Source organism: Leucoraja erinacea, chromosome 17 (genome assembly GCF_028641065.1).
Source record: "Leucoraja erinacea ecotype New England chromosome 17, Leri_hhj_1, whole genome shotgun sequence".
NCBI classification, from domain to species: Eukaryota; Metazoa; Chordata; class Chondrichthyes; order Rajiformes; family Rajidae; genus Leucoraja; species Leucoraja erinaceus.
Genome location: NC_073393.1, coordinates 15298520 through 15324876, shown reverse-complemented (window position 1 = coordinate 15324876; position 26357 = coordinate 15298520). Strand labels below are relative to the sequence as shown.

At 42.8% G+C, this 26357-nt stretch overlaps 1 protein-coding gene across 5 annotated transcripts in view; it reads right to left on the bottom strand.

The window, feature by feature from the left end:
• Positions 1-2108: 2108 nt before the first annotated feature.
• Positions 2109-26357, bottom strand: part of kifc3 (kinesin family member C3) — a 43445-nt gene continuing 19196 nt past the window's right edge. For 2 of the 5 annotated variants that reach the window (XM_055648644.1, XM_055648643.1), the window contains exons 4-19: positions 25679-25819; positions 23723-23914; positions 20296-20469; positions 19808-19955; positions 19378-19508; positions 19094-19205; positions 18708-18889; positions 16397-16501; positions 15681-15811; positions 15525-15572; positions 11086-11209; positions 10055-10184; positions 8954-9183; positions 7859-7993; positions 5114-5216; positions 2109-3764 (exon numbers count right to left, since the gene is read on the bottom strand). In XM_055648644.1, coding sequence (XP_055504619.1) covers positions 3748-3764; positions 5114-5216; positions 7859-7993; positions 8954-9183; positions 10055-10184; positions 11086-11209; positions 15525-15572; positions 15681-15811; positions 16397-16501; positions 18708-18889; positions 19094-19205; positions 19378-19508; positions 19808-19955; positions 20296-20469; positions 23723-23914; positions 25679-25819 — 2103 coding nt within the window. In that variant the 3' untranslated portion in view covers positions 2109-3747. The remainder of the gene's footprint in view (positions 3765-5113; positions 5217-7858; positions 7994-8953; positions 9184-10054; positions 10185-11085; positions 11210-15524; positions 15573-15680; positions 15812-16396; positions 16502-18707; positions 18890-19093; positions 19206-19377; positions 19509-19807; positions 19956-20295; positions 20470-23722; positions 23915-25678; positions 25820-26357) is intronic. The other 3 variants (XM_055648647.1, XM_055648646.1, XM_055648645.1) reach the window with 3 other exon arrangements.

Sequence of the window (26357 nt, the reverse complement as noted above, 5' to 3'; positions counted from 1 at the left end):
TTTTTTGCAATGCCTTGCAAATTTACAAATGAGCAAGAATCGGAATTCGGCGAGCCTGTTTTTATTTACAGACTAGCAACTTAACCCTAGATTCAAGATCTTTCTAAAGTGCAGAATTGCTAAGAACATCTATGTGCCTACTCTTGAATTTGGGATTTTTTTTAAACAGCAAAACATCCTATTACATTGTTTAACCCTAAATTCAAGCATTCCATTTTCATTGTGGTTCATTGGAAAGTTGAATTGCTATGCCTAAGAAATCAAGCGTTGCATCAAATTGAATTCGGTCAAAAAATTAATGGGCCTCTGAATTTGTAAAGCATCAAATGGGGTTTATGCATTTCTTAACTTTCATTTTACACATCCTGTCTTTACCTGGTGAAAATCATTGGATGCATACACAATTATTTTTTTGCCTCTTAACATCAAATCAACTCGGTTCAAAGACTGGAATGTAAACTGCTGTAGCAAATTTTGTAAACTGACAGTCATAATCCTTGGAGTAAAGTAACGCAGATGCCTTGGCCAATGGTTAAATCCCATGTTTTTTGGAACTACAGCTTTTGATGATCAGCTGGGATGAGTGGACTCGTTATGAATGACTTCCTGATTGCTAAAATTTCATTTGCAACAAAATTGGTTTTAAAGTTTACAAAAAAATTTGCAAATGTGGACACTGCAAAACTTTAAGATGCAATGTTGCTTTTTGTAATTGCAAATCCATTCTTGACCTTTTGGTATGTACCCATTGGCCAACAATTCTTGCAGGGGGAGAGATGTTGCTTGAACATGTTGACTTGAACATTTTGTTTTTATTCTTTTATCTTCTATTTATACATTGAGATTAAAATTAATTCCAATCTCCAAACCTAGAAAATTAACTTTTCATTGCATCAAACACACTGAAGCCATTTCATGGCACTAGAGGTGGCCTTATCCATCCTGGTGATGGTTAGTGTCCCTAGACCACAAGGGTAGTTATGGACTGTAGTTTGTGACATAAGCTACTAGTGTGTAGCAGTAAACAGCCTGTTGGGTTTATTTGGAAATGTTAACTATTTTTTAATCGGCAGAGCCTGTGTTTATTTACAGAACTGAGCAAGAACTAAGATCTATCTATACCTTTACTGTAACAAGATTTGGATTTTTTTTAAACAGTGAAACATACAATTCATTACTTAACCCTAGATTCAAGCATTCCATTTAGGTTTTTTGTTGGAAAGTGCAGAATTGCTCTAAGAAATCAAATATGTGCCTTTCTTGAATTCTCACGGAAGGCTGCCCCTCTCCTCCCTTCCCAAAGCAAAACATGGGCTCTAGTACATTGTTCCAGATAAATTGGACTTCACAATATCTATTTTCATTTTACATCTTTACCTGAATGTTTAAAATCATTGGATGCTATGCCTACACAATTATTTATTTTGCCTCTTTACATCAAATCAACTCGGTTCAAAGACAATTGATTTTATTCTTTCTTTCCCATGCCACAAGAGTAATGCAGATCAAATTTGTGAACTGCTTTACATTTGCAAACAGGTCACACTGTAACATGAGGCTTAAATAGTCATAATCTTTGGGGTTGATTGGCTCAGATCCCTATTGGACTGACACACCTATAGCCTAGGAGTAGGCTTCCTTGGAATCCAATGAACTGTAGTCACTGTATTAAATCAGCCTAGCTTATATGCAACATGCCTTTTTTTTCCATCAGTAATTTGCAAATCAACACTGAACTTCATTTAAGATGCATCTTGCTATTTTGTAATGCCACTGGTCCATTCTGTATAATGTTGATTTGTAGCCCATGTACCACCCAGCAACAGGTACTGTAGAACCATGCTCCACATTGCAGGTCTGGTCATTGAACAGGAACCTGTATCAATTTCTTGAACATTTTAATTTGGTGTCCCTCTGCTCTTGGACAGTGTAATTTATGTAAATATGAATGTTTTCATAATAAACAATTTTTTGAATGTGTTGTTGAAGTTCCTGCTAACCACCACCCCAACCTTAAATAAAGCAAACCCTAAAATGTTCAACTTATAACTGTTCAATACCTTCAATAAGTCCCTAATAGCTGTAACAAAGAGACAAGTAAAACTGGCTTTAAAGTTGAATAAATACTGGGTTTTATTTGAACAGGCTTAGACAGTAACTTTACAGATAAACTACATTTTCATTGAGAATATGACCACACAATCAGAATGCAGCTTTTCAACAACAGATGGATCAGTGTGAACATGCATTACTGAAACAGACACATTCTCCTGAGTAATTCTTGCTGGAAGCTTTTAGTCTTGATTCTGACCTCCAAACACAGGGCATTGCAGGGGGCTTCAGGGGAGAAATATTACTGCCATTCCAACAGCAAATGTAGAAGTTGTTTGAATTTTTCAGCATAACATGAACAACCAAAATTCTGCCCATATTACTTATCTTCCCCCCCACCCCCATATTTCAGCACAGAAGCCTTTCATCGGAAAGCCCTGTTTAAGAAATAAAAAGGCCAGGACCAGCAAAAATGACCGTTGTAGCATTTGGGCTATGCGATATTTCTGCTTCCAGCATGCATTTAAGTTACAGAAGCCAATGAGGTCTAAAAAGGAAAGATGGATTTGGTTAGGATCCCCTGGGCTGACATGCTGAAGAATGAGATCCCAGCTCAACAAGAGGGATGCCACACATTAGCCACAGCCACACAAGGAACAGTAAAAAAATAGCAGCATCAATTCAAACAAATCAAAGTTCATTTTGGTTCAATATCCTTTTATCTGTTTTTACTTGAATTGTGTATTAATTAATTCAGCAAGTGAGCAACACACTTATCTCAGCAGAAATGCAAATATTGACCAATTCCACTATTTAAAACAGCTATCATACATGGGGAACAAAGCTGACTGCTCCAGCAGTTCAAAATGGGAATATTTTCTTCACCATTACCACTTTTCCCACAACCCCCTGAACTAGTTTCCAACTTGTCCTGGGGTTGGTAACTCTTTGCTGGCATCACTATTACTGGCACAAGTGGTCATCTTCCACTCACCAAGTAGTGGCAGATGTTTGACCTCAGGTTAAATTGAAAGTAAAAGTATTTAAAACTTCAATTGTAATCCTAAATCAGTGACACCATCTGTAGCAACTGAACAAAGTCCAGAAGTTTCAAATGGAATTTCCAGCCAATGAGGCTTAATACCATAATTTGTACACATTTACTTGAACTAGAATTCCATCAAAAAAGGAGAACATGGCAAGATCTTTAAATAGCAAAAGTCAGTCCCTTGGTGGCATTTTACATAAATAGCAGGCCAGTCTGAATGACTATTTTAGATAATCATTGTGTGCTGATCCCATCTCACCTAATGCATTATTTGGCACTTCGCCCAAAACGTTAAGTGACTTCAAGTAGCCCAATGTTTGCAGAACAAAGTAAAACTAGTATATAGATGAAAACATAAAGGACAATGTATTTGTATTGGACCCACATTCAAAGACTTTGGATATCAAATGATAGGTTTAAAATAAAAAGTAGACAATATAAAATATTTTAATATTTATATGTAAAAAAAATAAGTAATGAACTCTACTCCATGCATTAATTTTTTTAAATCTGGCTGCATGTATGGAGTTGAAGTATATAAATATACAGTCATTGGCCTGCGATCCATTACAGGAATGCTCAACTTTACATACTGGGACAAATACCACACTAATTTTCCATTGCTCCAGGCAGCACTGCTGACCTCGTTAATTGGTTACTTCACCTGCAAGAAAAACGTGCATTGATCAGGTGACTAACAATAAACAGGTCAATCAAAACCTGGCATTTCAAAGATTACTAAAATTAAAAGGCAGTCTTAAAAATAATCCACATGCCAGCAAAGTGTCATTCAGGTGATTGAAAATAAAATTTTCAATTAAATTTGGTTTGGGAAGAAAATGAAGGAAACACAGTTGAAACTTATGGTGAATATATCAGAGCTGCCAACATTGGTTGAGAGAGAAATTGTGAGGGAGCGTAGCGACCGAGGGGGGGGGGGGGGTGCCCCTCCTATGGTAGGGAGCTGTCGCATTTTTCAGCTTAAAATTGAGCAATTTGGTGCATGCTGTAGCGAGTCTTTTAACTTGCACTTGAATGCAACATTTATGCTTTAAATTGGATTAGGTATGAATAAGGTTAGGCTAAATTACATTCCACAATAGAGCCAGGCTCTGATCAACAGGTGCAGCACATGAATGACAATATTCATGTATAGAAATCGGATTATATTCATGCTGTTATGCATATGTATAGAGCAGAAACAAGGCAAGTCGGACTTCCATCACTGTTCTGCACAAATAAATAAATCAACCTTACCCTTTGACTATAGAAACAAGACGAAAATAATTCTACATTCAATCATATATGGTTCAATTAAATTAAGATATACATGTAAAAAATATATGGAAACAGGCCCTTCAGCGCACCAAGTCCATACCGACCAGCAATCATCCACCAGTTCCATCCATCATGCCAGGGACAATTTACAGAAGCCAATTAACCTACAAACCTGCACTTCTTTCGGATGTGGGAGAAACCGGAATATTCAGAGAAAACCCATGTGGTAGATGAACACATGATTCTGATTTCTGCCCTTAGTTGGATAACACACAGCTCCAGTTATTGTGTTTTATGGCTGGTTTTAACCTCTTCAGTCTGAAGTTCTTGACCCAAAACATCACCCATTCTTTCTCTCCAGAGATGCTGCCTGTCCTGCTGAGTTTTTCATGACTACTTCAGTTTAAACCAGCATCTGCAATTCCTTCCTACACTATTTGTTAAGCAAAACAGGTCATATTCTTATAATATTATTCACCTCAACTAAGTTTTTTCTTCACCTCCGTTGCTGCGGAGAATACAATCCCAGTTATCAAATCTTTCTTCAGAACGAAAAAAAAAAATTCCAGCCCTGCCAACATCTTCATAAATAGCCTCTGGATCCTCTCCAGAGCAATTGCACCCTTTCTACAATGTGTCACAGTCTTGCAGCGTGAGAATTCTGTCATCAGCATTAGAGCGTGACAACCAGGACAACCACAACCTCCCCCCAGAAATTGTGTACGATTTCCATACTTGATGTCACCAGCCTTCTTTTCCCTGCTGTGCTCTTCCCCACATTGTTTCCTCCTGGATAGTTATGTCGTCCCTGTTGGATAGCTGTATGTGGAGACTCTAACTGTAAAAGGAAATATACATCAGCCACGGTGAGCCAGCCAGTCTCCATATGATTGTGGACATTGAAGTCTGATACTTAAAGCACCACTCACATTAGCAAACCAAACCCGCCCAACCCCCAGCAGTGCACTGCAAATCTTAGTGGGCTACACAGCATGTTTTGCAATGCTCCACAATGCACTAAACAAAAGTCATTAGTCACAGGGATCCTCATAAACTGACAATGACAATTGTTAATAATAATGAGGAAGGCAGCCATTGTGAAGTTGCAGTTTAGGGTGTAGAAGTCGCTACAACACAATGAGATAAGAAAAAACACCTTTAATTTATATAGATGTTAACAAGAAAACAACCCAAAAGGTTTCATATTTGCAATATAAAATATATTTGGATGCTTAGTCACGGAAATAATACCGATAGCTGAACAAAAACTTGGCCACAACTTCCAATTTTTAAGGACTATTGCAAAGTAGAGTGATAGGTGGAGAAATTCAGTGAGAGAGAGGGACAAGGAGCTAAACTCACCACCAACGCCCAGATAAATAAACTTCAGAGTAATCTAGAGGTCAGAACTGGAGAGCGCAGGCTTTCATCAGTCAGGAATTGAATATCGAAGTTCGAATGTTCTGTTCAGTTGTACAAGCTATTGGTGAAACCGCACTTGGAAGTCTAAAAATCTACATCTTTGATAAGGACTAAACCATTGTCCTAACATTGTTGGGATGAACATTTATTTCTGATTTCTGCTAATTACAGATTCAGAGGTGAATGAAAATAATCCAAATTGCAATGAGAAATAAAATATACTGGCCTCACATTGGAAGGAAAATGGTGACATGTTTATCCCAAACACTTTGCTGAAATATCATGGATATCAACAGAAAAATGAATCTTAGTTGACCTCTAAATCTGTAATTAGCATAAATGAGAAGTAATTCTTGCCCTGAAAATAAATCATAAAGTGCATATCTTTCATGGATTGTTTCTGTGCCCTTGAACTATTTCGGGCACTTTAAGATCTGGTTATTTCAGCTAAACAGAAGTCATCTGAAGGCTGAATCAGGCAGACAGACATAATAAGCGAGTTTGGTATTCCGAAATACACAAGGAATTATGGGATTTGTCAAAGGTCACTCGCAATAAACATTCCCAGCAACTGTGCTGCTGCATGTATACAGACATGCGTTTCATCCCTAGTCAGGATCGAACCTGGGTCTTTGGCGCTGCAAGCGCTGTTGAATTGCTACTGGACCGTCCCCTACGGAGTGTCCCATCCCTGTCCGGGGACGGCCGGAGATGTCCGAGGTGACCCATGACTGCCGGGACACTGGCCCGGAGCAATGAAGTTAGCGCTTCTCCTCCGCACTGGCTGTAAGCCGTGGCCGCCACTGCTCCAGGCAGTCCAGGGCTGTCTGTTAACCCAGTGGGACAGGCAGAGTTGAGCTGGAGACCCTGGTTCGATCCCGACTACGGATGAAATGCGGGTCTGTATACATGCAGCCGCACAGTTGCCGAGAATGTTTATTGCGGGGGATCTATGACCTGGGCATGCGCAGTCGGACTACTGAACACGTTTATTACAGTCCAACTACAGAGTGGCTCAGCACAAAATGGATTTACAGACGAATTTAAAAAAAGGGTTGGAAGAACTCAGCAGGTCAGGTCACATCTGTGGCGAAAATATGCTTCTGTACCCTTTTTCAAATTGTAGGGGGAAGCTGGAAAAAAAGTAGACAAGGGTGGCTGATTGGCAGATGGATGGAGAGTGACGAAGGAGACAAAAGACAATTTCAACTCAAGATTCCAGCATCTGTATTATGTTTCCAGAGGAATAATGCCAGTTCAGCAAATACAATGGCCCCATAGCAGAAGCATCCACGTCACGGGGCTGGAAACTGGAAGTATCCCGAGCTAATCCTGCCACCACCATCATCTATTGCGACAAGTGATGGATTCCACTGATTGTTGCCGGACGGAAGCTTGCGTCCTTTTCAGGACGGACGATGACAGCGAGGTCAACATTTGTAACAAGATGAACACAAAAAGCAGCAAATACTATCCATCTGATTTATAAATTCACTAGATACAAGATATTTTCAGCATACAGGTTCTGCTTGTGATGTGGCAGGGATCAACAGGCAAATAAATAATATTATAATAATACCTACTGTAGTGAGATTTTACATGTTATTGACCATTTTAAAAAGGACACTGCAGCTGTCCATAAGCGCCTGTCTCTTAGATAAGATCCACAAAATAAACATCAACATATTAAGAAGAATGTATTCTTCTTAGCTTCAACGTGGCAACGTGCACAGAACAGTCACCTGCAGCCTAACAGCTATACTGATGGTTACCAAACACTGGCTTGTATGTACAGGTTGGGCATTTGTAAACCAGGGGTAACCCGTGTTCCCTTTCCAGCTGTAATACTAATCCCATTAACCATTTGCTCCTGTCAATCAATGCGCTTGAAATAGAAATCTACAGGTCAGGCAACAGTTCTGGAGAAGAAACTGTTAACATTTTTAGTGAAAGACCTATCAACTCTCCACAAATGCTGAGTGATCAGCTGAGCATTTCCAGTGCCCATTGGTTTCCAGATCCAATCTCCACATCCACCATTCGGGGAAACATTCATACCTCACACTCCTGGCGGCTGGAACAAAGCTGGCTCTCGGCTCTCCGCCCGGCGGCTCCAAGCTCCACTGACCGTACCCGCTGGGCAAATTTTAGAGAGCAAATAGTTTCATTGACATTCTTCCCCATTGGAGACACCTGTGAAAATCCAGAGGTTAGATAGGAATATCCTGCAGTAACAGTCCAACTCGCATAATGACATCACTCATTCTTAGCCCAGGTTGGTCAATCGTAGCTCTACTCAGTTGTGGGCCACTCAAGGACAAGGGGTCAAGCAAAGAGTTTACTGCGCATCCTACATACAAGGCAATTACTCAACACAATTCCACGTGAAGGTCCTAGATATCCTGACAGATCTGGAAACCCATGTCTCCCTCTCCTGCTCCAACACCACTGCTCATTATTTATTCACTCTGGAACATGGGGATCATGGCAAGGCCAGTATTTGTTGCCCATTCCCAATTATCTTCCAGTAAGTGATGGCAAGTCATCTTCTCCAGCAGCCACTGTAAAACCCTTGTGAAACAAACTGGAACATTTTGCGAAGGGAGTTTTCAATACAGACCCAGTGATTTTTCTAAGTCACAACAGTGAGTGACATGGGAAGTGAACCCACAGGTGGTGGTGTTGCCATGTACCTGCTGCTTGTCCTTCTTGATAGTGGAGTTAGCAACATGCTGTCATATAGCTGAGGGGAGGTTTGTTCTATAGCCACAGTAATTTGCATTCATCAGCTGAGAGAGAATGGGAGATGATGGCCCTTGCCCACATTTTACCTGATGAGACGAGACCTGAGATGAAACCTGATATATGTCTTACTTGCGAACTGTCTTCATTACTCTAGAGCAGTCCTGCATTCCTCTTTCTATTTACTCAAGAATTTTCAACCCCCATCCCTCCAAAATCCATCTAAATCCTGGTGCTTAGATTTCAACCCCAGCGATGATGTCCATGAGGAGGACAGTTGGGGTCAAGGGCAAGGTCAGTTGGGCTATGAGCAATTTTGCTATGTCTGTTGGCTAGATTGACACAAGGTGTGGAAACAAGGCTGGTGTTACATGGAAGTGGTTCGCTAAAGTGGGCAGGAGGATTTCTCACCTGGACCATCATGAGGGTTTTGCTGTCACCACTGAGGGAGTCCTGCAGCAGGTAGGTCAGCTTGGAATTACGGAAAGGAATGTATGGCTGCTTGGAGCGTAGGGCACAGATGACATCTCCCAGGGCCAATAAGGACTTATTGATGTTCTGGGCCTCTCTCAACCGGGGCCCCTCTGCCCCCGACTTTCCGACACGCTCCGACCCTGCCAAGTCCACCAGGTTTAATTTACCTGTAAAAAAGCAAGACAGTAATTGGAACGCAATGGAAAGCCCCACGTAAATCACATCTCCAAGCAGGAAGAGGATACGAGTTATCAGCCAAGTTAGAAGCTCCATGGAACTACACCATGAATCACTTTCTACAAGTCACAATGCACCACAGCCAGAATATAGACCACGTTCTTCACCCCAATATCACTGACTCATTGGCCAGAAGGATCAGAAACCCCCATCCATCTCCACCACTCTTGTCCGAGATGTCACATCCCACAATCTTCCACCTGCTTTGTGGAGAATCATGGCAATCCTGGGCCCTGAGTGCAGAATTGGGGCACTTCACAAACACATTAAAACCAAGCACCAAGGGAAAGCTCAACCAGGTCACATTGTAAATGGAGAAACCCCCATCCCCACTGGAGCACTCCACCACATATCTAAAAGTCAATACATTCAAACACAAATTAGAAATCTCCAGCATAAACTACTTCAGTCTGTGGCATGGGTGTAGAGACATCATGAGATGACTACAGTATGTATGGGAGGGATATTTAGCTTAGAGTTGAGGCACCCATGAGCTTTTACTGTCTGGAGATTGAAAGCCCTCTTTGACAGAGTTTAATAATCTTGTAATTGGCGACTTCCTGAACAGTGCAAATCAGGACAATCTTTGACTATTTTAATCATCCATTAATTCCTGCATATTCAATAAGACCCATCATTTTGAAAAAAAATTTAAATGACCTAATTTCGATACACGGGAGATTGCCACCAGATGTTTGCTCTTTAATATCATTGGATGACTGTAAATCTTCCTTTTAATGCAATGGAGACATCCAAGCTATTAATTTACCAAGCCTCATCCTCGTTGCGCTCAGATCGTACCTACTGTGCGAGCTCCAGAGGTGAGGTTGATCCCTGTCACAGAGACGATCAGCAGAGCGTGGGACCGCGAGCTGTGCTCATTCACGTTTGTGAAATCCGTCGCCCGATTCACGCGCCCGAGTTCGAAAACCTGTGGGAACAGCAGTCTCTCAATGAATGGTATTTCTCAAGGTCAAATTTCAGGATGAAGGTTATCGGGAATGTGCCTACTGTGTTCCTCTAATTTTAGAAGACACATGGCTTTCACCATTAGAATAATAACAAGTTCATGACGCAGCTGTCAGCTCAAACTGGCAGAATTACCCACTCTATTAAGGCCAAGGTACATGGAGCAGTTCCCAGGTGTTGTGATACAGACCACAGCCTCATCTTCTTGCTCAGATAGATCACACAAAGCACACTGCATTACTTTGAAGGGCGTTCCACTTAGAGTCTTAGCTGACAGTTATACATCAAACAAGGCAACTAAAAGTGGATGATCTGGTTATTTTCTCAATGCTGCCGAGAACCACCTCCGTTAATCCTACATTAATCCTACTTTTTATTCTCTCAATATTCTCAGAAATTTACCCCAGCCAGATTCTACCACTCAGCAACACAACAGGGACTATTTGCAGTGATCCAAACTGCACATTGGGAATGGGGGATGGAAAGCTGGAGAACTCTGGGGTAGCAGGGAAGGTGGGGGGGGGGGGGGGGGGGGGGGGGGGGGGGGGGTTACAGGGGAAATCAAATCATCATGAGAACATGCAAACTCACATAGTCACAGGACTTAAAGTGGTCTTTGATGGTGTGAGACATTGGCTCTACTTGTGATCCCACGGCATTGACTTGTTTGTCAAATTTCAATGCCGAGTCAAATATCACGCCAAGGTTTTTGACGTGAGGTTTGAGTAATGGGGTAAGGCTACCAAGGCTGCCTGCTATCGTTTAGATTCACTATCCTCATTCCACTTTAACACTGCAAGCCTGTCCTGTCTCTATTTTCCCTCCATCACATCACAAAGCAAACAACGAGAGACGGCTCTCACCTTGTTGATGTCGTCCACACTCTGTACTCTGATCTGAATCAGACCCGGGACATAGAGCTGCCCACTGCCATCAGGACTCAGTTTTATTTCAAGCTTCTCGCTGGGGTCTTTGGCCAACAAGTTCCTGCAAATAAATAAGTTGATTCTAGTGGCCTCAACAAAAGCTTAGCAGTTACCAATGCCCATAGAGGGATTGCCTCACCATCAGACAGACAACCACATTGAGGAAAAGACCACACCAGACACAGAGCAGCAGGAAGCACTGGACAAGAGGGAGCGAGGGGCCTAGGTACATTATGTGCTCATAGAAGTGGAATTGTAAACAGAAAATTTGCAATTGGTCCCAACAATACACCCAATCCTCATACTTGAGGGATAGGGGTATGGATTTCCCCATGGATAATAAAATATGGACACTGCTAAAGGAGTCTATTTAAAAATATACATAGATATGTCCTATAACACTGAAAGCATTAATACACCATTAATAAACATAATAAAACATCTAAATACTGAAAAGTAAATATTAGCTAACAAACGACATCTAAGATATGTTTGAGATTTACAAGCTTTGAAATCACTGTGTAAAAAACAAAGGTCGCTCTCTATTAGCAACTGAGAACAGTGGGGAGACTCTTGGCACAAGTGACCTGGAAACTGATCACCAGGGATAATGAGTGGCTGCCCAATGCGTACATTCATGCAGATGTACTTGGTCAAACAAAAAGAGGTGGAGTTTGTGGTCGACCTTGTAAGTGTGTGGATCTGTGGACAGCAGATTAGAAAGTAATGAGAAACAAGTATAAACTTATTTAGACGAAAAAAGACCAGGAATGTAAGGTAGGTGGATATGGGGTGAGATTTTCAATGTTGTGGCTTTAACTTTTGCAACTGTAGTTTGAAGATTCTAATGCAAGCAATTTTGGTATTGATATGGGAAGGGAAGATGACCTGCCCATGAATTGCCCCGGAACTTAGGGCTAATAGAGATCAAGGACATGGCATCACAAAAACATCAGCAATTTCAACAGTACTCCAGTACTAACTTCAGTGAGGTTATATTCTCGAAGACATCATTCAATTTTCTTCTCAAACGTCAGGCAACATTAATCAATCATTTTGGCTTTAGCTGCTCCACACTCTGCACAAAGATTCCTCTGAGATATTTGTTTTGTACTAAAATTCAAAATTACAACTCCTTAAGAAATTGTTGTACAGCCCAATTCTGATGAACCCGTTTGATTTACTCTCTTTGGCAATAACAATTGAGCTCATTACGACAACACATTCTCCTTGATTGTCAATCATGCTCAAATAGAACCCAGAATATCAGCCCATCCCTATTACGGCAGAAACAGTCTAGCACTTCATGTCCATGCTTGTTGAACAGTTTAGATGAAATAATGAAGTGTTTAATTCTGCACCTGCCCTGCATTGTATCTGGAGGCATTTATTTTACTGACGCAATTTGTTGGTTGCCCAATTATTGATATCAAAGACTTTTGTCATTTAGGCATTCACATGTTCTACCCATTCCAGTAAGAACATATTCTTACTGATATTGACTCACAAGGTCACCCAATGAGGTTGATATTTAAATAGGTGGAATCAACTAGTTCTGTGTGGCAGAACATTTTTTTTCTATGTGTAATGGATGCGTGAGCAGCAAGGGGAATTGGATAAACCCAGGTCCAGACAAGACCCATGACAAAGCCCCACAACTGATCCGCTCTCATGATTAATCATCCTCAAGTAACAGCGAATACATTAGCTGAAACACAAAGATTAAAATAACACAACAGCAGGAACCGGCACCAGAGGTTAAGTGTAAAGAGTAAGCGGAAAAATAGGGCGTTTGCACAGCTCGAGGTCGGGCCCCATTAGAGGGCAGAGTAAAGTTTGGACCGAGATTCCTTTGGAGGGGAATAGGGAAGATGCAAAGCCAAAGATGTCAGGTAGTTCCAATTTTGGCTTGATCTTTCGGCGGTTTGTCCGACTTGGTTTCAGGGTGCTGCGGCTGCCATGAAGCGCACCCTAGGCACCAACCACGCTGCTCCTCACAGATATATACGACTAGCCAATTGTCCCCTGACCCCCACAACCACTACAACACCTGTTCTCCAATTCAGTAAAATTGTGGCTAATCCTTTACCTCCGTACAATTTCCTGTGCTAACTCATTTGAAACATAGAAACATAGAAAATAGGTACAGGAGTAGGCCATTCGGCCCTTCGAGCCTGCACCGCCATTCAATATGATCATGGCTGATCATCCAACTCAGTATCCAACTCATTTGATTCCCTTAGTGTACCGAATGTACCCACCTTCAGGTCTTCACAGCTTCCATGGATAGAGAATTTCAAAAAAATCACTGTTGTTTGTCATGTACATCAATGATCTGGATGATGGTGTGGTAAATTGGATTAGTAAGTATGCAGATGATACTAAGATAGGTGGGGTTGCGGGTAATGAAGTAGAGTTTCAAAGTCTACAGAGAGATTTATGCCAGTTGGAAGGTGGGCTGAAAGATGGCAGATGGAGTTTAATGCTGATAAGTGTGAGGTGCTTCATCTTGGCAGGACAAATCAAAATAGGACGTACATGGTAAATGGTAGGGAATTGAAGAATGTAGGTGAACAGAGGGATCTGGGAATAACTGTGCACAGTTCCCTGAAAGTGGAATCTCATGTAGATAGGGTGGTAAAGAAAGCTTTTGGTGTGCTGGCCTTTATAAAGCAGAGCATTGAGTATAGAAGTTGGGATGTAATGTTAAAATTGTACAAGGCATTGGTGAGGCCAATTCTGGAGTATGGGGTACAATTTTGGTCGCCTAATTATAGGAAGGATGTCAACAAAATAGAGAGAGTACAGAGGAGATTTACTAGAATGTTGCCTGGGTTTCAGCAACTAAGTTACAGAGAAAGGTTGAACAAGTTAGGGCTTTATTCTTGGGAGCGCAGAAGGTTAAGGGGGGACTTGATAAAGGTTTTTAAAATGATGAGAGGGATAGACAGAGTTGACGTGGAAAAGCTTTTCCCACTGAGAGTAGGGAAGATTCAAACAAGGGGACATGACTTGAGAATTAAGGGACTGAAGTTTAGGGGTAACATGAGGGGGAACTTCTTTACTCAGAGAGTGGTAGCTGTGTGGAATGAGCTTCCAGTGAAGGTGGTGGAGGCGGGTTCGTTTTTATCATTTAAAAATAAATTGGATAGTTATATGGATGGGAAGGGAATGGAGGGTTATGGTCTGAGCGCAGGTATATGGGACTAGGGGAGATTATGTGTTCGGCACGGACTAGAAGGGTCGAGATGGCCTGTTTCCGTGCTGTAATTGTTATGTGGTTATATGGTTATAACCTTAAGACATATATAATTTTTTCTTCCTGTCCTTTCCCTGAATAGTTTACTACATACTTTGAGACCTGGTTCCATATACCTCAATCAAGGAATATGTCATCTCTGTAGGTACCCTGCCTAGTGCAAATACAAATTTCAATGAGATCAGCTCACATACATGTAAACTGGAGAGTAAAGGGCAAGTCTGCTTAATCTCTCATCACACAATCCTGCCATTCGTGGTATCAATCCAGAGAGTTTCAGCTGCATTCCATCAGTGAGAATTATATTCTTCATCCCGTAAGGCATTCAGTCCTATAGATAGTATTCCAGGGGTTGTCTTACCAGCTCGCTATGTAATTGCAATGACATCAACATTCTCAAATTATCTTGCAACAAAGGCCAATATACCACTTCCTTTCTAATTGTTTACTATAACAGCACATGAATATTCAGTAAATTGCATACAAAGACATCCAGGTCCCTCTGAGCACAAATAATTTGTATCACATAAATACTCACACCTTGTAAACATATTCTGCCCTTCCATTTATTCTGTTGTTACCTACTGGAAAGGGATTCATGCATGGACTTCCCATGATGAAAGAATCTCACACCAATTTTCTTCCATCCCACAAGAAGAAATGTTGTTTAACCTCCCGTGGGGAGGGGGGTGGGGGGGGAGAAAAGACAACAGAGGAGAATCTCTCTTCGTGGCTCTCAATGGCTTTGGTCAGGCTGGAATGCCCAAGATTCAACATCAGAATGACTAGTGATTACACTGTATCACATGTGACTGTATCAAATCTTTCACATGACTGGAAGGGATATGACCAGGAGAGAGTATACAGAAAGCCCATTATCCTGCCAAACAGGACTGAAGCAAGAGTGTGTGTCCTAATAACATCACGAATACAGAAGCTACAGTCAACCTCCCAAGGACTGCAAAGACTGATGCACAAAGCACTTGGAAATTCTGAATAGGCCACAGATTACTTAAAAAAATAAAAAATGAAAACAGAATTCAGCTCCACAGCCATGCCAAAGCATTGCACCAATCACCAATCATGCAGCTCCCATAAGAGTGCAAGTATTAGTAACCTCATAGTTAGATCCTCAGTCTTCTGGGGGTCAGACCCCAGCAGGTCTCTATAAAAAGAGAAAATACTATTAGCAACCACGTCCACAGATTATCCCCACCCGTAAACACGGCGACACGTGGAGCACAGCCCTCTGTTACTCGGGCCAGTCTCGTACCTGAGCGTTTCGTTGTAGATCTCGGCCATGCTGACGGTAATGGACAGGTCCCAGTCCGTTGAGCGCTCCGCCACTTCCCCAAACAGGTGCTGGAGAGCGCGCTGGTTTATCCCTGGGTCGTCTGGCAATCCCTGGAGGGAAAGGGACGTGGGCCAAGGTCAGTGACTTGGCTGAGAAAAATAAGGAGCGCTTTGCTCTCCAGAGACTGTGAGGCAATTACAGGCAAAACAGAAAAGTGGGAGAAAATGGTTTACCTCGGAGACATCCTGCAGCATAATGAGCTTCTTTTTTCTCCTTCCCAGTTTTAGTAAAGAGTCTCCAACCTGAAATGTTAACTGTATTTCTGTTCCCACAGATACAGTCTGACCTGATGAGCATTTTCTGTTTTTATTTTATTTTTCCAGCACCTGTAGTTTTTTTCCCCTTAAATGTTCATAATTATTGGGATCCCATGCTGGTGAGACCATTTTCGCATTGTGCTGGGGAGCAGCAGATTTGTTATGGATTAATGGGATTGTTTTCCTTCTTACCCAAATAATTGAACATTTTAGAGTTAATACGAACTCAAACTGTTGTGTGAACAGTTTATATAGTATTTGCCCCTTACATCTTACAAACTGCTTTCCTTGCAAAAGATCCAACAAGATGCATTTGTTGATATTGCAATGGCTAATTCTTATTTAAGAGATTTGTAAGGATCCCATGAAAATCCCTACCTCCATAGTATATGTCTTCCCAGAGCCTGTTTGTCCATAGGCAAAAATGCAGACATTGTAGCCATCAATACAGGATGTGATCAGAGCTTGAACCTCCCGGAATATCTGTGGTAAATAACAGGATAAATTATTTCAGAGATTGATGCTGTTGAGTTTTGACAAGACACACAACCTTCAATGTTTTATGCACATCTTCTCCATAGGAAAGCCCAGGTTCCCAGTTTGAGTGAAGGAACTGAAAACTCAGCCCCACAATCCCATCCATTTGCAGCAACCGTTCATCTCTTTGTTGACCAAGAATCTATCCACTGCTGGCCCGAGGACATTTACTCTGCTTCAATCGTCGTTCAAAGATAATCATGAAGACTCATGACCCTCAAAAACAGGATTTAAACAGACAACTGTTTATTTTTAATGTACAACACCAGGTTCTATATTCTCTCAAGAGGTAATATCCTCCCCACATCTACCCGATCAAAATCTTATATTTCAATCAAGACCACTCTCTCTCAACTCCTGTAGAGATGTAATCTATCCAACATTTCCTCATAAGACAACCCACCCATCCTAGGTATCAGGTGTAGGAAGGAACTGTAGATGCTGGTTTAAATCGAAGATAGTCACAACATGCTGGGGCAGCAGGACAGCTAAAGAAGGGTCTCGACCCAAAACGTCACCCATTCCTTCTCAGCCTGTCCGCTGAGTTACCCCAGCATCTTGTGACCATCCTAGGTATCAGTTTAGTAAAACCGATATTGTATACAAACCACAAGAGTGGAGTTAGATATCAGCTCACCGGGAGAGGATGAGCTAGTCCTACATAAAACCATGCTGATTCACAAACTATCCATGAGAGGCCAGCAGAACTGGAGATAAAAAGTTATTTTTGACTGGTGCCTCCAGCTGACAGAAATATCAGAAGACCTTCAAATTGTGAATTACTTTGAAGTACAATCACCATCATGTAAACAAATGAAGCAGCTATTTTGCAAGATCCCACACACTGGCAGGAGATAAGTAGTTAACAAGTGTGGGACACTGCCCAGAAAATACACGCCAGTGGAGGGAGTATACTTGTATGGACAAAATAGGAATCCAAAAGAGACTCAAAGGAGTAGAGGAATGGAAACAGTCACAATGTGCAGGTTATGATAAAATGTGCCCCAGCTTCTAATGCAATAGGGAACAGGTGAATTCACATGTATACGGGACCCTAACAGAAGAACCTAATATATTGGGTGAGTTTTCTTTAAACAGGGGTTTTCGTTGCAAAATTTCAGGGCCTTTTGGGTGAGAATACTCATGGGACAAGAGCACCTCTGGCATGGGTTGCCATTCATCATCATCATCCCTGCTTCCCCTGTTTGAAGTGGAGGTGCTAGTGAGCTGCTGCCTTAAAACCCTGCAGCTCTTGTAGTGATACACAGCAGGATGGGTGAGAAGTTGCAAGATACAGATCCCGTGACAGTAAGAGACACCATGTGACCCAGAGGGGGATTTACATGAGAAACATTGCCATGCGTACATCCCCTTGGATGCTTGGAGCATATTGTTTCAGAATGAGCTGTTGGGGAAGCTGCAACATTGCATTTTATGGTTGGTGCAGAATGTAGCCAACTTGCTGTTGGACAGTGACAGTTAAGGCAATGGAGAAGGCACCAGTCAAGGTGGTTGCTTATTCTGGATGGTCATTCTCCAGTGTGGCTGAAAGATTAAAATGGAAAATGTGCCACCACATCCCCAATGCCTTCTTGGATATTAGGTGGTCAAGAAGTCAGTCACTACCATAGCATCTCCAGCAGTTGGCCCACCATTGTAGTCATGCAATCCCATAGTTGGCATGGTTAAGTTTTTGACTAATGGTGACCAACTTCCCACCATTGATTAAGTGATCAATGGTGGAGGATTCATGCAGAACCTAATACAACTGAATGTCAAAGGTGAGAATAAGAGTCTTCCTTGACATTTGACACATAATTCAACAGTAGCCCGTTTCCTTGTCTTTGACCCTGTGCATGCACATTGTCCAGGTCTTACTGCACATGGGCACACAATGCTCCATATCAGATACAAGAGTGTAATCCCCATTCTATTGCTATTGTGGAGAGAAGAAACAGGAGATATTTGTGAGACTGATACAGTTGTCAACAGCTTCAGTACAGCACACGTGTGATAGAAGGCAAAATGGATAGAGCCTGGTCTATGACTTCCCATATACCTGCCCAACATCTCTGATCTTTATCCAGCAACTGTGCTGACTGACTCGCACACATCCCAGTGATCATCTGGTTGTAACATTAAGTCCACTTACATCCACCTGCAGTGCACATGGTTGAAAAACCTTATCCATCTCAAACAAAGAGGTTTTTCCACGATGCGAGATGCACAAAACCGCATCATCATCCTGATCGAAGGAAACAACATTCCTGTTGTCGGGCCCTGCGCCATCCTCCCTGGTTATAGGGCGAACTCTGCAGAAGACACGGATATTCCCTGAAGAAATAATACCAAAGAGGCACTTGTGAAATGAACTCTAGAAAGCTTAGGCAATTTTTGCTTTATTTTTGCTTCAGCCATTAAATGATCAGCTGATAATCATCTGCTCTCAGGGGAGATGTTAAGCAGCTGATTTTGGATCAGGGGCACCTCGCCGCAGTGTAGGATCAAAACTCTCACCGCATACATTATCCCACTCACCTCGAAGTCGCACCAGCTCATTGTGGCACTTCTTGCGGAGCTGCATCTCCCTCTTGTACTTGCGCAGAAGATCCTGGTTGATTCCTTTTGCCTCCTCCACTGCCTGGTAAATCTGGAAAGGAAGACGTGCATGTGCTATACTGGATCCACTAAACATCAGCAGCGCTGCAGGCACAGCATAAAAATGGTCATGAGCACAGAGTATTGACTCAACTTCATGTGTCCTTGCATCGTGGGGCTCTAGTTATATACCCCATACTCCTTAACAACATGTTACTACTCACATCCTTCTTTGTCTGGCTGACAGCATCTTGTAGGAGACATGGAAAATCCCGAACGTGATTCTTCAGACAGTTGTAATCACTCGTAAGTGTCTTTAGGGCTGGTTGGATGGAGAGGAGATTCATTCGAACACCTGCAGGAAAAGGATTTAAAGGTCAGCACGGTGACAAGACCCTTGGCTTCCCAGAGGTTAGAAGTGCTGCATGTCAGACTGTCCTCAATAGTCGTCGACTCTGCTTCTCCAACGTGCTGCGTCCACTCTCTTCATGTTCAATCACACCAGTTCCACCCACTTTGCCCCAAATTGTCACAAGGCAGCAAATGTCAGGTTAAGGTACATTATATGCATTACCATCTCCTCATTGCACAGATCCCTTTAAAATGCAAGTTCCTTAGTCCAAGGAAGTTCATTGCTTCTTCCTCATCACCTACCATTCAGGTTATCGTGTACAGTCTTCATTTCAGAGCGGGCGTGCTGGAAGACCTCTTCAATGGTCTGGTTCTTCTCATCTTCTATTGCCTGAAGAGCCACGATCATCTCCCCTCGTGCTTGCTCAAGTTCCGCCTCGTACATCATGATCTGCAGTTTACGGAGCAAGTGTTATTGCTGGTACACAAAAATGCTGGAGAAACTCAGCAGGTGCAGGTGCAGCAGCATCTATGGAGCGAAGGAGATAGGCAACGTTTTGGGCCAAAATCCTTCTTCAGACTAAGTGTTATTGCTGTCTGAGTTGGCCTGGAACTTCTCAGACAATATGAATCACAAGTGGTTCCCAAGTTAATAGATATAATGTAACCATGTTAATCTTCTTAAGATAGTAAATATTAACAATGTGGCATTGTACATTGGTTGGCTCCAAGTGGAGATTAATGACTCCTGCAATGTTATTAACATCAGAGAGAAGAGAACTTGGACTTACCTGAGCTTGAAGCTGGGCTGTTGTATGCCAAGAGCCCTGAAGCTGTTGTTCCTGCTCTGTCAACAGTTGCCTCTGGATACCAATCTGCTCCTGAAGATAGTGATTCCTGGACTGGGCTTCTTCTAAATCCTGCTTCATCCTCAATGACTCAACTTCCATTTTCTTGCTTATGAACTATGAATGGTTTAACAACAAGGTGCATTCATCAAACCTATAATCAGGAGCAGTTCCAAAACAATTATGGTATGTCTCCCCACCCTGCCCACCCAACCCAAATCCATACATCAATGTCAAGAGAACAAAAGCATCAAGGTATGGATGACTGCTTAGAGATGTGAGCCACAAATAAACTCACATGCCATTGAAATTAAGACATTTAAAATAGCATAATCCAACAACCCTTCTTACTTGGCAAAAAGGGAAAATTGTTGGGATTAATGAGTTGGAAGAGAAGAGCGAAATTATGGAAGAAGTATTTTCTTATAGAAATGTATCCTTGATTTACTCAGAGCTTGGCTTGTTTACACTGACCAAATTGCTCCATACTACAATGACCCAGTTGAATAAACCCAACAACCACTTTCAAAAGGTTACACAAATGAAATTGGGGATGGATAGTAGAAGAGAATATGGATGCTGTCTGTATGGAGTTTGCTCCTTTTCCCTTTGATCGCATGGGTTTTCTCCGGGTTCTCTTGTTTCCTTCCACATTCCAAAGGTGTGCAGGAACCTATTTCAAACCCAACCCAAAACGTAATATTTTCCTTTTGTCCAGAGATTCTGATTGACCTGTTGAGTTACTCCAGATTTTTGTGTCTATCTTCAGTTTAAACCAGCATCTGCAGTTCCTTCCTACACACAAGATACTATACGATAGAACTTTATTAATCCCAGGATGGAAATTGTGTGTGTGTGTGTGTGTGTGTGTGTGTGTGTGTGTGTGTGTGTGTGTGTGTGTGTGTGTGTGTGTGTGTGTGTGTGTGTGTGTGTGTGTGTGTGTGTGTGTGTGTATATATGTATATATATTACACACCATTTATATATTTTTCTCTTATAAATATAACATTGTTTACAGAGTTTACAGAGTATATTACATATTCTGTTGTGCTGCTGCAAGTAAGGATTTCATTGTTCTAACTGGGACAAAAGAGAATAAAACACTCTTGACCCTTGACTTGCATCACTAATGTGTGGGATAGAACTAGTATTACGTTTTGGGTTGGGTCTGAAATAGCTTCCTGCACACCTTTGGAATGTGGAAGGAAACAAGAGAACCCGGAGAAAACCCATGCGATCAAAGGAAAAAGGAGCAAATTCAATACAGACAGCATCAATTCCGGGTCTCTGACACTTTTAGGCAGCAACTTTATGGCCAATGTACTGCCCCATAGTCTTGAACTGAATTAAAACATACAGTAGCTGTAAAGAGGGACATAGCTTCACTTGGAGATTTGAGACTAAAAATGGATATTTTCATTTTATTAGTAACCAAAGTTATCAATGTATAATTTTTTGTGTGTTGGAAAAGAAAATATAGTGGCACAGCTAGTAGACTTGCTGCCTCACATGCCAGAGATCTGTGTTCGATCCTGTCCTCTGGCACTGTCTGTGTTGAATTTGCACATTCCCCCTGCAAACGTGTGGGTTTCCTCCCACATCCCAAAGACACATTGGCTTTGTAGGTTAACTTGTCTCTGTAAAATTGCCCCTTATGTGTAGGGAGTGGGTGAGGAAAGTGGGATAGCAGAACTTGTGTGAATGGGTAGACAAAAATGCTGGAGAAACTCAGTGGGTGAGGCAGCATCTATGAAGCGAAGGAAATAGGCAACGTTTGGTGTTGATACCCTTCTTCAGACTGATGTGAGGGTGGGGGGGACGGGAAGAAGAAAGGAAGAAGCGGAGACAGTGGGGCTGAGGGAGAGCTGGGAAGGGGAGGAGAAAGCAGGGATTACCTGAAATTGGAGAAGTTAATGTTCATGCCGCTGGGGTGTAAACTGCCCAAGCGAAATATGAGGTGCTGCTCCTCCAATTTACGGTGGGCCTCACTCTGGCCATGGAAGAGGCCCAGGACAGAGAGATCTGATTCGGAATGGAAGGGGGAGTTGAAGTTTTGAGCCACCGGGAGATCAGGTTGGTTATTGCGAACTGAGTGGAGGTGTTGTGCGAAGCGATCGCCAAGCCTGCGCTTGGTCTCACCGAGGTTGATCATACGCTGAATAATCCAACCACATTTTTGTTTGGAAGTGGAAAGAAATAATAGAAATTGCATTTATTGCAACGTGTAAAAAGAGTTGCGATACTGTATTATAATTTTGCTGCATGTCATTGTGGTATATATCATGTCTTGATTGGTGAATATGTTTAGTTTGTGACTTTATTTGAAGCAGAAATAATATGTGAATGCTTCATTGAGCATAATTCCGACTGGTAACTATGCATTTCGTCCGAGCACATTATCGCACGCATCATGCAAGCCGTCTTAACTGACCACCTAAACTGTCATTTGGCAACCTAAAAAGCTGCCAAGGTTGCCCGGCTGACAGAGAAAAAAAGTTAAATGAGAGCCCTGCAAGGTGTATAATATTTTTGACTGCCATAGGCCTTTCTTACATATCCTGTCACAACGCAATGTAGTCTCTAAACAACCCTTCAGTAATTTTCCTTGCCCTCTATTTCAGAATAATAGTGTTTTAAGCCGATAACTCGACACTAGCACTGGCAATAAATAAATAAATAAATAAAAAGCGCAGCTTTCCAGCCCCTTATCGCATTGGCCACTCTTGGCTGCAAATCGGCGTCAATCTGGTGGACCATCTTCCTCTAGTCGTGGGGGATTGGGAGAGGCCTCACAAGTGGAACAGCCTAGGCCCTCTCTTCATCTAAATCCGGCCCTGCATAGGGATCTAGGAGTGCAAGGACATCATTCCCTGGAAGGGGCACCACAGGAAAATAGGGTGGTCAAGAAGGCTTTTGGTACATTGGCCGACATCAGTCAGACTATTGAGAACAGAAGTTGGGATGTTATGTTACAGTTGTAAAACACGTTGGCAAGGCCGAATTTGGCATAGGGGTTCAGTTTCGGTCACTCTGCTATAGGAAGGATGTCGTCTAGCTGGAAAGAGAGCAGAACAGATTTACGAGGATGTTAGCAGAACTCAAGGGCCTAAGCTAGAGGGAGAGGTTGGGTAGTCTAGAACTTTATTCCTTGGAGTGCAGGAGACAAAGGGTGATCTTATCGAGTTGTATAAAATCATGAGGAATACGCAGGGTGAATGCGAGTTGAGGCATACCTGTACATTGTTGTTTTCTTATAATAATCTACAATATATAATTTTAACCATTCTATACCCAGACGTGTGAAGTAAGGCCCTCCCCACCCAGTATCTGTGCATCACTGATGTGCTGGTCAGAAATCCCACCCTTTTACCTTCATTCCAGGTGTGGGGTGTTTGGCCAGGGCGAGATGACAGTCCCTGATGCGTTTATTCAGCCTCTCTTCCCTCTCAGTTCTGTCCTGATGGACATCTTTGAGGTGCAGTTCCAGCTCCGATAGCAGTCTTGTCTTTTCCTCCAGCTCCAACCGCAAGACGGACGTTTGTTCTCGTAACCGAGAATTTTCCTGCAACAGGGAATGAGAACACATTTAAAACGCAGCACCACAGGCAATTGGTAACCTGATTAACCTCTCTAATATGTAGGTTCGATTCCTAAACTCCTCGGGTTCTGATAAAAAAAAAATAGGACATATTCTGAGGGTGTGTATGTTTAAAACATCAGCCACACACACTGCACCTCCCCAATAGTCCCAATAGTTATTGACAACCAGAATGATTGGGGCAGAAGCAATAGCTTGTCCGGACTCAGCTCATTGAATGGATGAGCGTGGGAGAATATTCGGCATATTTTACCTGGGTGGGTGCCAAGTCTTGCATTAATGTTTTACTATTCTCTGCCCACATCCCACATTTTTATCTATGCTTTTGTAGAGTTATATTTAACTAATCATCACAAAGTTGATTAAGTCCGTTTACAAAAAAAGCCTTTACTCAAAGGGTTCACGGCCTCTTTTGTTCATTTAAGGAGATTCTCGAGAAGGCTCGTTAGTAGATGGTGAGGGTGTGTCCCTGATATTGGCGAGGGGTTACAGTAGCAGCAAGCCATTTGAGAATGAGGCGAAGACAAATTTGTTCTTAATTTCTTGAATTAGCTGCCTCCGAGGGCTGTGGACTCGCAGTAGTTCAAGGTCACCACGGAATTTTGGATTAAAGGTAGCGGGGGAGGGGGGAGGTGGTAGAGCTGATACAGAGATTCAGCCACAACAATATCAACCTGCCATGCACCTCATCAGCTCCTGCCTTTCTCCAGCAGTGATCAGAGACAGAGACCTTTCCAAGGAGGAGTGCCCCTGACAACACAACCCGGGCTCTTGTGCCACTCTCCCACCTCCTCTTCCTCCTCCCAGGACAAAGCCAACGTGCTTCTCCACGGTGGTGAAGCTGAGCCATGGGCTGATACACTGAATGGATCCCCGAGCACGCGAGGTTTTTCCGGCTCCCTCGCCACACCCTGACAGCATCGGGACAGACCCTGCATCATAGCCACAGAGCCAGACAAAGACAGCTCACCTCCCTTACGTCTAGGACAAGCACAGAGCACCAACGAAAACACAAAGGGCTGGAATAACTCAACGGGAAAGGCAGCATCTCTGGAGAAAATGGAACCAACCCGAACATCACCTATTTATGTTCTCTGGAGATGCTGCTGGACATGTTGAGTTACTCAAGGCACTTTGTGTTTTCTTTTGTAACTAGCATTCTTTATTTTTACTGAGCACCAATACTGGTCAGGCCAGCACCCAGGATAAATGACAACAGATAATCCCGTTACATACAGTAGCTCCACTTACACACTTCAGCTACAAACATAGTTTCTGCACCGGACACTGTAAGCTAAACCTAAAGAGAAAGCCAGCACTTTCCCCGACTCCCAATTCATTAGCTGTGGCTTAGTAAATGGCACCTGCACGTAGAGTTCAGTGGTTATGTGTTTAAGCACCATTCCAGGCACTAACTACCACGGGAGTGCTGTGCTCTCCAAGGTTGTCTTTCAGTCCCACCTTCTTCTCTCAGCTCGGTGAAAACCACCTCATACAATTAATGAGGGGATCTAGAGTTTTCTCTCCCAGCGTCCTGGCCAAGAATTCTCCCTGAACCAACATATTAAAGCTGACATTCTTCAGGTCGATATCGGTGTGGCTCTGGGTCCTCTGTGTGTGCAAACTTGCTGCCAAATTCCCCGTTACACCACTGGCCTCGTGCTCCATGGCTGGGAGGTGCTGTGTGAAGTGACATGCCCTGCTGTAGTGATCCAGATCTGCTCTTACCTTGCTGTGCTCACAGTCTGTGCAGGTGGGGACGGAGGCCCGGAGCTGCTGGAACCGGAGCTGGCTGCTGTTCAGTTCCTGCTTCAGTCGATCATTCTCCAGGACCAGGATCGCTAAGTGTTTCTCCAGGTCCGTGGTGCCCTGTCGAATAGAGACAGGAACAGAGTAGGGACAGTTACTACGAGCACCAAAACAGCACAAGATTCAAGCACGTCTCCACTTGGTTAATCAGATGGCATTCTTTTCAATTTTGAGCAACTTCTTCCGTTCCTGCAAGTGGTGAGTCTGCTTCAATTCTGCTCCCCCGAGCTGCAGAGATGCGCCCAGGAATTATCCGTGCACCCCATCTCAGCCTTTCACCCATTGCCTCTTCCTTACAAGAGGCAAGACAAGCAAGTTAGTAGAGTCTGGTGGCTGGGATTCAAGGCAGCAAGCAGAGGCACAGGACCTCCCAGCATCATCACCTGGCACCGGGACAAGTGCAGTGTAATGGGAACACTGTCCAAAGCTGAAAGCTGATCTGTCCGAAGTGCAAGGGCCACGTGAAAGTCCACGTGCCACTATCCCCACAGAAGGGACAATAAAACAACATAGTTGATTAATGATGCTGACTTGACCAGGCCTGACAAGACTAGCAAATCTACCACCATTATCTCCAGGGGACTCTACCCAAGAGCAC